The 13,516-nt window shown below is 43.1% G+C and overlaps 1 protein-coding gene across 9 annotated transcripts in view; it reads left to right on the top strand.

Annotated features, from left to right (window-relative positions):
• DOCK7 (dedicator of cytokinesis 7) overlaps positions 1–13,516 on the top strand; it is a 279,528-nt gene that overhangs the window by 18,534 nt on the left and 247,478 nt on the right. For all 9 annotated transcript variants that reach the window (XM_030206645.1, XM_030206644.1, XM_030206640.1 and 6 more), the window contains exon 2: positions 3,899–4,004. In XM_030206645.1, the coding sequence (XP_030062505.1) occupies positions 3,899–4,004 (106 nt within the window). The remainder of the gene's footprint in view (positions 1–3,898; positions 4,005–13,516) is intronic.

Here is a 13,516-nt window from a genome sequence, read left to right as displayed (position 1 = left end):
ATCTCAGTAGCCACAGTAATTAGAAACGGCAACTCCTCCAGGTATGAAGAAGAAAAGCTATAGTTATTTTTGAAATATTTTGTTTTTTTGAATTAAAATTTTTTTTTTTAGGGTATACTAATGAACCAATTGTTTTGTAATGAATGCATATCCCTAACCATTATTACGGTGACGGTGCTTAGCAGGGGCCACACATCACAGATCCCCTCTGTCTGGTGTATATAAAACATGCACCCTGAGCCTGGCCAACAGGTATCGCTCTGGTGTGATGACTGGGGCTGCTATCATAGTAATCCCCACTCTTACCTGTCCACGGGCAAGGAACTGATTCTGGGAACTGAAGATGGATCTTTTCAGAAATATTTGGGGTGATGTTGGGGGGGAGAGTCAAAATGACCTTTTTTCACATCAGATCCCTCTTCCCCCCCTCCCCCCCAATACATTCTTAAATTAGCATTATAATTGATATCATTCAACAAATTCTTATGTATGTGATTGGTCTCTATCGCTATATGATCTCTGCATAAACCCTGAAGGTCTAGTTCTATAATTCATACTCCCCAAAAATGGAGCTATCCTTCTTAGAAGTCACCATGCAAAAAAATATTCAAATTGTTATCACTTCATGAAAGGTACACTGCCAGGCATTCTGAGTGATTTTGCCCCAGAGCCTGCTTTCAGAAAGGCCAGACACTTCGAAATAACACAAAACCATACAAAATGACGCTTGAAACCTATATAGGAAAGACATACCACACCATAACAGTTCTGATCCAGCTATTGTGATACCCCCCTTCTCACTCAGGGTGATCTGGTTCTCAATATGCAAATCATATGCAGATTAGTGGGCTACCCCTTCTCACTCAGGGTGACCTAGTTTCCACTCAGCACATTAAGCAGGTCTCACCAACTGCATATTTCTCAGGCAACTCTTTATTCCAGCCCCTGGGCACACTTCTTCTAGCTTAACACTTTATGCTTTCATAGATCTTCACCTTGAGCCTCCCCACACAGATACATGGGCTCAGTACTATACCAGTACTTTGGGGACTCTCAACCCCAGGCTTTGCAGCCTGCTTCTGTCAGTACTTTGGACACACAGTTCTAGACACACAGTCTTTTCTTCTTCGGACACACAGTCCCTCCACTGAACACACAGTTCCTATAAGTACTGAGGACACACAGTCAAACACTAATGCTTTAGGGACTTCTTACCCCAGGACTTTCAGCCTGCTGATCTCCTTTGGACACCCAGTCCACCCCCAAGTCCATAAGGTTAGCCAGTATCTTTCAGGGGCTCTCTCTTCCTCTGCCGCTAGCTTACTTCCCTTCCTTTCACAACTCAGGTGGGGTATAAAGTGGTTAATTAGCTACACAGGACCCAGCTCATAACCGCCTGCACCTGTGGACCTCCCAGGGCTCTCCCCGGTCCTAGCGACCTCCATCTTCTTCTAGCGCCCTCTAGTGGCCTACACCATATAGGACACCCTCTTACTTATCACACTATGAAAAGACAGTGTTATAAATATTGTACTGGGCCCTAGAACACCAATATGCCACTACTGGGAAACTACTACTACTACTACTAAGCATTTCTATAGCGCTACAAGGGTTACGCAGCGCTGTACAAGTTAAAACATGGGGAAGGACAGTCCCTGCTCAAGAGAGCTTACAATCTAAAGGTAACTAGAAACTGGAACAAGTTGGATTGTTACAGATTTCCTACACACACTACATGCTAGCAAAATCCTTCACCTCAGTTGCAGAACATGGACAGACCCACAACTGATACAAAATTGGGGGCCACAAAAAACATGATTAACCTTGTTTAAAAAATAGTTCTGAAAGTGAAGAAGCTGTGCAGGCCTGGTGTCCTGAATCATTAGTGTTGGCCCTAGATGGATCTCCTTATCTTCCAGAAAGGTGTGAAGACATTCACTGGCCCCGTGGCAGTAATGTTTTTTTATTGTAATTATGCTTTGGAAGATAAATCAGACAACAGCTGGTACCAGAAATAAGTTCCTTCACTGAGCTAATTTATTTTTTATGCTTTTGCCTGATGAAGCAAGGAGGAATTTTTATTGGAGCCAAAATTAGTTTTTTTCCCTGCAGCATCTTTTGTGTTTAGAAGATGCGTTGAGAATCCGCAGAAGGGAAAAGCGCTTGTAAAATTCAGATATCTATTTTTTTAACAAAGCGTTTTGTGTAAATGAGAATTCTGTTTTAGTAATAAACTGGATGCAATTTATAATGATATGTAAAAGAAGGCTTGTTAATCTCACTTGATGCTGGAAACAGATTATTATGTTGTCAGGTAGTCTTTATCCAGTACACCAAGTATGTCCTTGTAATCCTCTGAAAACGACAAATGTTTATTGGATATCTAGTCACGTGGACTGGTTTAATATGGACATGCAATAAAAAAAAGATTTGCTGTGTGAGCAGCCACTGATTTCTTATGTTGATGCCTGTATGATTACATCTGTAAAACATGCTGGATATTGGACGCTGGAAGTGGGATGCAGGTATGGAGAGGAACTGGGAAGACTGAACGTGTAATAATAGTCATGCCCTATAGCAGTGGTTGAAAAACTTGGTCCTGGAGGCACCCCAGCCACTCAGGCAGGGGCAGCCCAAGACAAGTTGCAGATAGAGGCAAGGGTGAGATGCGACCCCCACCCGGGCCAAGTTCTGGCATCACCCTCTTCCTTCCTGCACCCCGTTTTTTTTTTACCTTCTTTTTATGTTTTTAAAAGCCAGCAGCGACAGCAATTCCAATACGCTGCCTTGCCGCTGGCACCGGCCTCTTCTCTACTGCAGCCGCCTCTGAGGAAACAGGAAGTTACTTCCAAGAAGTGGCCACAGTAAAAGGGAAGAGGCGGGTGCTGGCGGTAGGGGAGCATATGGGAATTGCTGCCAGCTTTCAAAAAAAAAATGTAAAAAGAAGGTAAAAGGGAATGGGGTGGAGAAAGGAAGGGGGGAGATGCTGCTCCTGAAAGAGTGCCACCTGAGACCCCTTCAGTCAGGTTTTCAGGATACCCACAATGAATATTCATGAGAGAGATATGCATGCACTGCCTCCACTGCATGCAAATCTCTCTCATGAATATTGTGGATATCCTGAAAATTGGTCTGGCTGGGGTGCCTCCAGGACCCAGGGTTGGGCACTATTGCCCAATAGTACAGATGCTGCAAAGCTTTCCACCTGTCCCTTCAGGTTCAGCAGGGCATCAAGTTCTTTGGAAAACCAGCAGGAGGTCTAGAGCTGAAGGGATGTGGTGCTCCAGTTTTTGAGGCTTCATCCTGAAGCTTTTATCTATTGAGTTGGGTGGCATGGAATAGTTTCCAACAGGCTCTTTTTTTCATGGTGTGCTAATCTGGTTCCTGGTTTACGTCATGGCGTGCATGGACTTGTAGTTCCTAGTTTTCTTGCGTGCTGTTAGGTTGATTCGGTCCTAATTTTGCCCATCCTGAAAGAAATGGAACCTGCTAAAAAAACCCCACCCAGATTCAGTAATTCCCTAGTTTGTTGTAGGGCTCCCCAGCCAGTCAGGTTTTCAGGATATGTGAAGCAAATATTAATGAAACAGATTTGCATACACTGCCTCCATTGTCTTGGGCATGTTTATTGTACATAAAAACTCAAGCCAGGTAGATTCCCTAGATTGGGTTTAGGTTAAGCTGAGGAAGTGACCATCTTATGGACCCTGTTCTGCAAATAGCATGAGTCTCCAAGGTTCATTCAGTTCTGGTTTCCTTTGTAAGTCTGCCTATGTTTGCCCATTTAAAAATCTTTCATTTTTAACAATTATAGAAAGTGTTGTATCCCAAATATGCCAGCCCTGTTTGGAACTTGCCTTTTTACTAACTAGTATGTGAAATTGATGTCTCTTTTCAGAACCGTGGCAGCTGAAGTAAGGAAACAGATCTCAGGGCAGTACGGTGGCTCTCCCCAGCTCTTGAAAAATGCCAACATTGGTGGCAGCGTATCCCATCATGCCACTGTGAGTAACACATGTTGTCTTGCTAGGTCTGACAGATATATTGCCTACAACTATACAGATATTATCTGGCCGCTTAGTGATTTAAATCCTGATTCTCAACCTAGACCTTTAGATCAATTGATCCCTCGTGAATCCATTTGCTGGGGTGATAATTTTGCCTATTGCCAGCTGAAACACTATGTTCGCTCTCTAGACAAAGAGGCACTCAAATTCAATCTAGGAGAGAAAATTCAGAATTTATTTGCGGAGACCTCAGAAGAGGCTCCTTCCATTTCCAATTTACAGAAGAAAATTTGGTCCTTTGTACCTGGAAAGGAGCTGGCCCAGCTTCGGCGACGGTGGGAAGTAGATATATCTTACTTCTTGGGACATAGCAGCCCACCTTAAGAACATTCCTCAACTAATTAGTGGGGCAGGATACCGAGAATGTGCATATAGAGTTTTTAATAGAGCATACTTTTCACAGGTGCAGTTATTCCGAGCAGGGAGAATTGACACACCCACTTGTTTGAAGTGCAAATCAGCTGACAATTCTTTATATCATGGGTTTTGGGGATGTCCAGTTATACGATGTTTTTGGAGACGGGTGGTGGCATACCTCTCACTTTTGATGTCGTGTCAAGTACAAGGGACACCTATGCAGGTGATGCTTGATTGCCCCGACTCATTCAGGGGGCATAAAGCCGGAGAAGCGTTGTTGTGCCGCAAGCTATGTCTGATTGCTAGACATTGTATACTGCAAAAATGGGCTTCAAAGGACACACCAGAATTCTGGCACTGGCGCAATCAAATATATCAAGTAATAACATGGGAAGCGCAAGAGGCCAGAGGTTCATATAAACGTAAGGCCCGTTTTCTCAAGCTCTGGGGTCCCTACCTAGCTAAACTAACACAGCAGGGAAGGAGTTTAATTCTTAATAAACTATGAATGCGGTTACCAACTGTTATAATGCTCAAGTTACATACATAGAGGTAAAGGGAGGGTCAGGGAGGGGGGGATATTGGGGACAAAGGAGTTTAAAATGAGGATGGGATTTGGATGATATGTGTTGCACAAGCTGAAGTAGTGGAAATATGTTATCAATGTTAAATGTATCTCTGCAATATTATTCTTTTGTAATTTCATTCTCAATAAAAATTGAATATAAATCCTGATTCTCATGAGCAATTTTAAAGAAGGGTTACAGCTGGTAGGACTGAAATCCCTATTCTCATGAGCTGATGCAGAGCCTCTAGGTTTCCCAGTCAGGTTGCATCAGTTAACATACAAGTTTTAAACTTACTCAGTCCTTCCTGTGTGGTATTTGGTGAGCCTCCTGCAATGGAAATTTCTCAAAAGGTTGAGAACTTCCTAGATACTTTCATATGTTCAAGGTCTAGGATCAAGGCAAACAGCTGGGACTTTCCATGATAACCAGCTAGTGACTGGGTGCAACAACATTTACAACCTCTAAATCGCTCACCAGGCACACGTGAATCAGGGCTTAAAGCAGTGATTCCCAAACCTGATCCTGAAGGCACCCCAGCCAGTCTGGTTTTCAGGATTTCCACAATGAATATTCGTGAGAGAGATTTGCATGAGTTAGAGGTAGTGCTTGCAGGGAAAACCTGACTGGGGCTGGCTTAAAGGCACGTAACTGTGCTTTACTAGCAGGGTCTTCACTTTGGAGTGTCTGTCAGTATAGCAGCAGATCTACAAACACCCACCAGGGACTGTAGAAATGTTTTCTGGTTTCTACTGACACACTATGGCTTTAATAGTCGCTGTGCAGTGGGTCCCAACAGTTCCAGCAGTGATCTTTATCTCATCAGATGTTGGATCTGCCACTCTGACATATCCTGTCCAGCTAATCTAAGACATGATTTCTCTGAATAAGCCAGAGAGTTACATCTTTATTTTTTTAATCACAATTTATATTTTATTTTACTTCTGCTAATTAATAGAGGAATTTTAGGGGGTCTTTTACTAAGGTGAGCTAGCCATGTTCATGGTCTAAGCCATGCTTTACATATGGAAAATGCTTTTATAAATTTGTTCCCTTTTGGCCTAGTTTATAACAAGGTGTCTATGTGAAAAGTCCTAAAAAGTACTTAAGACAATTCTATTCAAAGTAATAAAAAATCAATTAAACGCAACCAAATTATTGAACTGGCAGTAAAAAAAAAAATTTTAAATCCTTAATTTTCTAAGGTGCACTAAATGATTTAGTGCATGCTAATAATTAGCGTATACTAAATGCTAAGGAGGCCATTTTATTTCTGTGGGCTTCTTAGCATTTAGTGTGTGCTAAATCCATTTGTGCACCTTAGTAAAAGGACCCCTAAGCAAATTTTTCAAATGAAAAGAGAACTTTAATAAAGAGCAGCAACAGATTTGGCAACCCAGGAGTAATAACTCTTCAAAAGTTCTAATCATAGGTCCACATCAGTGGCGTAGCTACGTGGGGCCTGAGGGGGCCGGGGCCCCCGCAGATTCACCCCAGGACCCCCCTCCCGGCGAACCCGCCCCCGCCGCCGCCTACCTTTACTTTTGCTGGCGGGGGATCCCACTCCCCGCCAGCCAACGTCTTCTCAGCCCTTCCTGCTCTTCAATTTGTTTGCTGACGTCCTGCACGTAGTTGTACGTGCAGGACGTCAGACTCAGAGAACAGTTCTGTTCTCTGAGTCTGACGTCCTGCACGTACAACGTGCAGGACGTCAGCAAACAAATTGAAGAGCAGCAGGAAGCAACTGAGTAGAAGACGTCGGCTGGCGGGGAGTGGGATCCCCCGCCAGTAAAAGTAAAGGTAGGCTGCGACGGCGGGTTCGCGGCGGGAGGGGGGGGGCGGCAATGTCGGCGGTGGGGGGGCGGCGCCGGGGGGAGGGCTAAAATGTGCCCCCTCCCCCACGGAAGGCTGGCTACGCCCCTGGTCCACATTGAGCGTTTTGATGTGGACCTATGATTAGAACTTTAGAGGAGTTATTCCCAGGTTGTCAAACCTGCTCTGCTCTAGGAAGACCTTTTCATTAGGAAAAATTTGCTAAGTAAATTAAGGGTTGTTTTTTTTTTTTTGCCACAGTTTCAATAATTTGATAGAGTTTAATCAGTTTTTTTTTTTAAAGCAACATAGGCACTTTTGAACTGAACTTATTTTATAAAAGCTCCCCTAGTACCACACGCATTCTTCTGCAAATATTCATGCCTGCTCTGAGGCGTGTGTGCGCGACATATTTTTGTGCATATAAGCTGTGGTTTATACTCTTTGTGGTATGTTTACTAAGGCGCGTTAGTATTTTTAACATGTCTTTAAAGTTAAGACGCGTTTAAACGCTAACTCGCTTAGTGGTTAGGGTGGTGGACTTTGGTCCTGGGGAACTGAGGAACTGAGTTTGATTCCCACTTCAGGCACAGGCAGCTCCTTGTGACTCTGGGCAAGTCACTTAACTCTCCATTGCCCCATGTAAGCCACACTGAGCCTGCCATGAGTGGGAAAGCGCGGGGTACAAATGTAACAAAAAAATATACATTCCTATGGGTGCATTAGTGTTTAACGTGGGTCCACCATTTACGCACGTTAAAAATGCTAGCACGCCTATAGCGCACCTTAGTGAACATAGGTATTACATTTTGACTAGAGAGGTTACAGCTAATACACATTCCTCTTTACATAAATATACAGCGGACTATGCAATGTGAAGTTTACCTAAATTTTATGCCACTATTAAACTGAAAGTTGGGGGGGGGTGGAGGAGGAATGTGCCTGTCACATGTGCACATAGGTTTTGTTGTAAGTGCAGCACTTGTGCGCATGTCAACAAAGCGTCAGCGCTCGTTGGTGCCTGTTCTGCTTCTAAATATGCGTGCTTTCGTTTTCAGTTTTGTTCGGACACACGCACGTTTGTTGCTTACTTTGGGCCCTATGTGGGCTTACTGCTCGCTAAAAAGGAAGTACAGCCAGGCTACTGAAGCAGCCCCGGCAGTAGTTCCCACCCCCAGCGCGTGCTATTTCTGGGGCTGCAAAAATATTTCAATTTTTGTAATGACGGTTACCGCCAGGTTAGCGCAGGAGCCCTTACCGCCACCTCGATGGGTTGTGGTAAGTGCTTCCCTCCGAAATGGCCACATGGCAAGTGGTTCACTTGCCGCGTGGCCATTTCTTTAAGAAAAGGGAAACCTGCCATTTACCTGCTGCGGTAAAAGGGGGCCTCGGAGCGTGTCAAAAACACGCACTGATACCAGCAGAGTCCCCCTGTTGCCGCAGTTCGTAAAAGGACCCCTATCTGCATTTAAAATTTGCATGTTAACACTTGCGCTCGAGCATTCGTCACGCAATAACATTTGCACACACCTGAGCGGAAGCTGATACGTAGGTGTGGCTTATGCAGCAGAACATTTACATGAAGGCAGAGAATCCATGGCTTACTAGGGTTGAAAATATAGTACTCTATAGATGTAGCTGTGTATTCTTACATGCATACATCACAGCTCTGCTGAAACTATACTCCCAAAAACACCTACACGCAGATCATGTAAAAGCATGCATGCGTGAACTCTGTTCTATAAATGGTGCCCCCCCAAAATGCGTCAGGTGTCGCAGTTTGAACTTTGTCATTTGACCTTGCATGGAGGATGTGACTCCCTGTCCCAAAAAAAGACTTACTTGTTGAACATTTTTTCCAAGGATGATCAGTTTTGTCTTCTGCCTTCTTTTTTTTTTTTTAATTTATTTATTTGAAGTCTTTATTGAGTACTGAGAAATCCCTGTACACAAGGACACTACTTGAGATAATCACAACATAGGTTTATAAAACCGGTCCACACCTTTAGGACACCAATGCAACATACTTGTAAAGGATATTTAACAATTCCATAACAGTAAGATTTCCTTTTCTTACAACTGTACAAACAATGACTCCAATTTTTTTAAGTTTTTAATTAAGTATCCTAAACCTCCCACTCAACAACCTCTGATCTTCTACCGTCTTGTGGACTATCTGGTCCCTGTTGTGTTAGGCTGTGTATGTTGCAGGAACTGCGGTCCATGTCACAAAGGAGAAGGGGGACTAGAAATCTTACTCCTTCTCCGCAATTCTGTATGAGTCGTGATATTTTTTTTTTCTTTCACAGCAGTGGTATAGTGTTTACGTAGCTTCCAGTGGATGAAAAGTGGTACCTTTTTACTGTACCTTTCTTTATATTGTATATAGTACAGCTGAGGCACTCTGTACAGAGCCCTGAGGATCTGCCAGCCTTTTACCATGACTCATTCTAAGCTGGAGGCTGTAGCCACAGGAAGCCATGTGTAAGCATGTGTCATCGACCTGCTTGATGGCTCAGCGCTGCCCTGCCAGTGTTCAGAATATCTCTTCTCACCCCCAGTCTCTCTTGGTGAATGGAAATCTCAGCAGCTGTCACAAAGTAATGACACCTACCCCCTAGTTCTATAACTTGAATGGTGGAATTCCTTCCCGAAATTAATCCAATGGGAACATAATTATTTGATATTCTGGAAATACCTTAAAGCCTCTCTGTTTAAGCAGTTTTTCACGGATAATCATAATTAATTTAAACCCTTAATTGTACAATTATTCAATTTCTCAGTTCTATTCTATGTTCAAACAATTTTATTGAGAAATGAATGGAACATTTATCAACAACATGTCTGTGTTTTGTTATACATAAGAGAAACACAAGAGAAACTTCCTAATCTGAAACAGTCCATTCCTTCCCTCACCCCACTCCCCGTCCCCTCGCTCAGTCCGAGATGGCACAGAAGGTCTGTACTCTTATGACCCTTCGAGCTTAAGACAAGGGAACACTGCTAAATTCCTCACCCCCTCCGTCTTACCCCCCTTTCCCTTGTGCCCTTTGAGACCACTCAATACTCCAGACATAGAGGCATATTTTCAAAGCACTTAGCCTCCCAAAGTTCCATAGAAACCTATGGAACTTAGCCTCCCAAAGTGCTTTGAAAATATGCCTCATAGTGTAGTCCCTACCCTCCTCCCCCCCCCCCCCCCAAGAAAAAAGTGTTATAAGGTATTAATGAGCAAACCACAACCACTTCTGTCTCTTGGGGAAGAATCCTTTAGCATCTCTGGCCTCACAGGTCACCAATAGGTGTAGCTGGTTCCTCCAATGCCCAAAATTTGGAGGCTCAGCAGATACCTAATATTGCAATACACATTTATGCGATACTAAGCTCATCTTGCGTAGAAGCATAGTTTTTATCTCAGTTCCATTCTAATTGTTATTATACATGGATGACTATAAATTGTTAAATTTTTGCATCAAGCATTTGTTTCCATATTACATATTGTAATTACTCAGTCTTCATTTAGGGGTCCTTTTACTAAGGTGCGCGCGGTAGCATAGGCACGTGTTTTTGCCGTGCGCAGGATTATTTTTCAGTGCGGGCTTTTTTTCAGGGGGCCGAAAATGGACATGCGGCGAAATGAAAATTGGTGTGCACCCATTTTGGGTCTGACACCTTACCAACTGACATTGAGTTAGCAGTAAGGTCTCGTGCGTTAACCGTGTGGCAAAGGTCAACATGCACCCAAATGCTGATTACCGCCCGTGCGCCAGAAAATAAAAATATTTTCGAATGCACGTATCGGACGCTTGTCAAACATGAAATTACCACGCGGGCCGCGTGTTAGCTGGGCGGTAACTCAGAATTTGGCGCTCGTTGGGCGTGCATAGGTGTTTACGTGGCTTAGTAAAAGGACCCCTAATTTTGTTATTGCTAGTTAATGCATACTATCCCACATCACGTTTTGTACTGTTAGCCACATTGAACCTGATCTATTGGGATAATATGCGATATAAATGAAATAAATAGGTGCTTAAATTGATGCAGGTAAATGTACACTTAAAGCATGCTTGCTAGCAAAGCTCTACTCTCAAAATAATGCACCGAGCTCGCTTAGCACATAAATACAAGGAGGCATTGACAGGGGAAGAGCATGGGCGGGACCAGAATTTACGTTTGACCTGCGAAATAATCTCTGGTATGCACTAAAGTGCTATATTTGGGCGTGTGCATTTAATGCCTGCTACTGACATGAATGTGCCTAAATGTAGGCATGTTGATGTCAATTTATGCTAATATTCTAAGTAATAAATAGAAATAAAACAAAAACTTGTACACCGCCTTGAATGAATTCCTTCTAAAAGGCGGTAAATAAATCCTACTAAATAAGTTGAAAAGAAAATAAGATGATGCCTTTGGAATATTCCAATGCCAATCAGGATGCCACCTCTGTGGGACAGCACTTTACAAAACTAGAGCACTGCATCAATGATTTTATGGCAAGAATACTAAAAGGAAACTTTAAGACAATCCAGGAATGTAAAACCTTTGAACTCAAAATGATGAAATATTTTGACACCCACCAAACAGGACTTAACAAACATCTGGATTTTCAAGCCCACTATAAACCATATACTTTGTCACCCTCTTATCAACCATCCATCTCTCCCTGTTTTTTTACCTAACCCATCCCACCCTCTGCCTGTGAGACTGGTTGGAATTCTTTTGTTTTTCATTTATTTATTCTGATATTTGTCATCATTTGCTTAGTCCAATGAAAAAGGTGTCATCTTATTTTCTTTTCTATGCTTTGTTTTATTTATATTTATTACTTTTAAAAATGGACTAACATGGCTTCCACAGCCATTTGCTAATATCCTATAATGGAATCTTGCAACCCAGATACCGTTATAGAATTAGTGCTCAGCATGAAGCATCTGGGTGCTTAAACTGAGGCGCGCAGTTATAGAATTGCCCCCACTCGGAGCATGCATATGAGATTCCAGAGGGAGCTGTAGTCTGTGTCCCTTGGCTGAGGACTGTCATTGTGGCTGCTGCAGGATTTGCATGGAAGAGGCTACTGAGCAATTGTGAAGCTCGTGATGGTACAGCTCCAGTCCCCTTTCCAGATTCGCAATCTCCTTTGAGGCTAACCCTGAGCTGGTGCTGCATCTTCCCTCCCTCCCCAGGCTTCTAGCATGTTCTCCCCATGGTGCCTGCACCCTACTGGACCTGTCTGCAGTCTTAATATATGACTCTGCAGTGTCTCATGAGGCCTGCAGCTGCACTGTCTGAGTCAGATACGCTGGTTTAATGCAAGCTCTGCATTTAGCATTATGGGAGTTACGTGGAAGATGGTTGCTTCATTAGTTGAGGTTGTTACTATTTCAGCAGTGAAGATTAAAAGATCAACAGAGCTATCCAAGAACACTTGATTTTTTTTTAACTAAAGGTGTACTTATCTCCCTTACGATTTAATTTCTTAATTGGGCCTGTAGTAAGTCCCATTGATACATAATTATATTTGCCTTGTTTGTGTGAGGTTAGATAAGAACATAATTTGAATACAATTATTTTTTCTAGTACTTTTCAGTACTTGCTTTGATGTCTGCGAGGGCATCCTGTGAGCTCCCATGTACAGTATCAGTGCAAAATGGTTTATAAAAACTCAGTCTCATGGTTTGGTAGAATTGATAGGTTGTGCAGGTTTGCTTAAAGTTTAATAAAATGAATGCACCGTAAGCATAGAAAGTTGATGTGGTGGGAGTAGGTATTCTTTCCTTTTTACCAGGAGAGCAGCACATTTTTTAAAGAAATGGTGAAGAAATTGCATCTCACATGGGTCATGAAAAGTAGCCCTGCCCAACCACATTCCGCCGCCCCCCCCCCCCCCCCCACCGTCTATGGTATATTTCAGATTAAATTTGAATTCTCATGTGGCAGTGATATAAAGTTTCAGGGTAAAAAGTGTTACCCTGGCTAATATATACCATGTAGCGTTATCTGCTTCGTGAATCGAGACTAATATTAAGGGGGCCCTTTTACTAAAATGTGTTAAGTTTGGGGCTTAATGTGCAATAACACAGGATTTTAATGTGTGACAAACTGAAAAACCAGTGCTGCACCAAGAAAGGGCATTACCATTTAAAAAAAAAAATTGTAGCTATACAGTTAACATAAATTGTAGCTCCAGGTTAACATGGAAGTTCTTAGGGGCCCTTTTACAAACGTACACTGAAAAAATGGCCTGGGGTAGTGTAGACGCATGTTTTGGGTGCACACAGAATCATTTTTTGCCGAAAATGGACGTGCAGCAAAATGAAAATTGCTGCACGTCCATTTGGGGTCTGAGACCTTACTGCCAGCCATTGAACTAGCGGTAAGGTCTCATGCGGTAACTGGGCGGTAATGGTCTACTGACGTAAAATGCCAATTACCGCCCGCGCGCCAGAAAATTAAAAATATTTTCTGGTCTTTTCATGTTGATTTGTACAGCGCTGCGTAAGTCTAGTAGCGCTATAGAAATGTTTAATAGTAGTAGTAGTAGTAGTAGTAGTAAATTTAGGAGCATAACCTTTATAGAATAAGACCCTTAGTCAGTGGTGTACCAAGGGGGGGCGGGGGGGGGCGGTCCGCCCCGGGTGCACACCGCTGAGGGGTGCCACGGCGCGCGCCTGTTGGCTGCGAGTTCGAATCGCTACGCTAAATTCTCTCGTT

This window comes from Microcaecilia unicolor, chromosome 6, assembly GCF_901765095.1.
Source record: "Microcaecilia unicolor chromosome 6, aMicUni1.1, whole genome shotgun sequence".
Lineage (NCBI taxonomy): Eukaryota > Metazoa > Chordata > Amphibia > Gymnophiona > Siphonopidae > Microcaecilia > Microcaecilia unicolor.
Note: the sequence above shows the minus strand (reverse complement) of the source record. Positions and strands in the feature narration are given on the sequence as shown.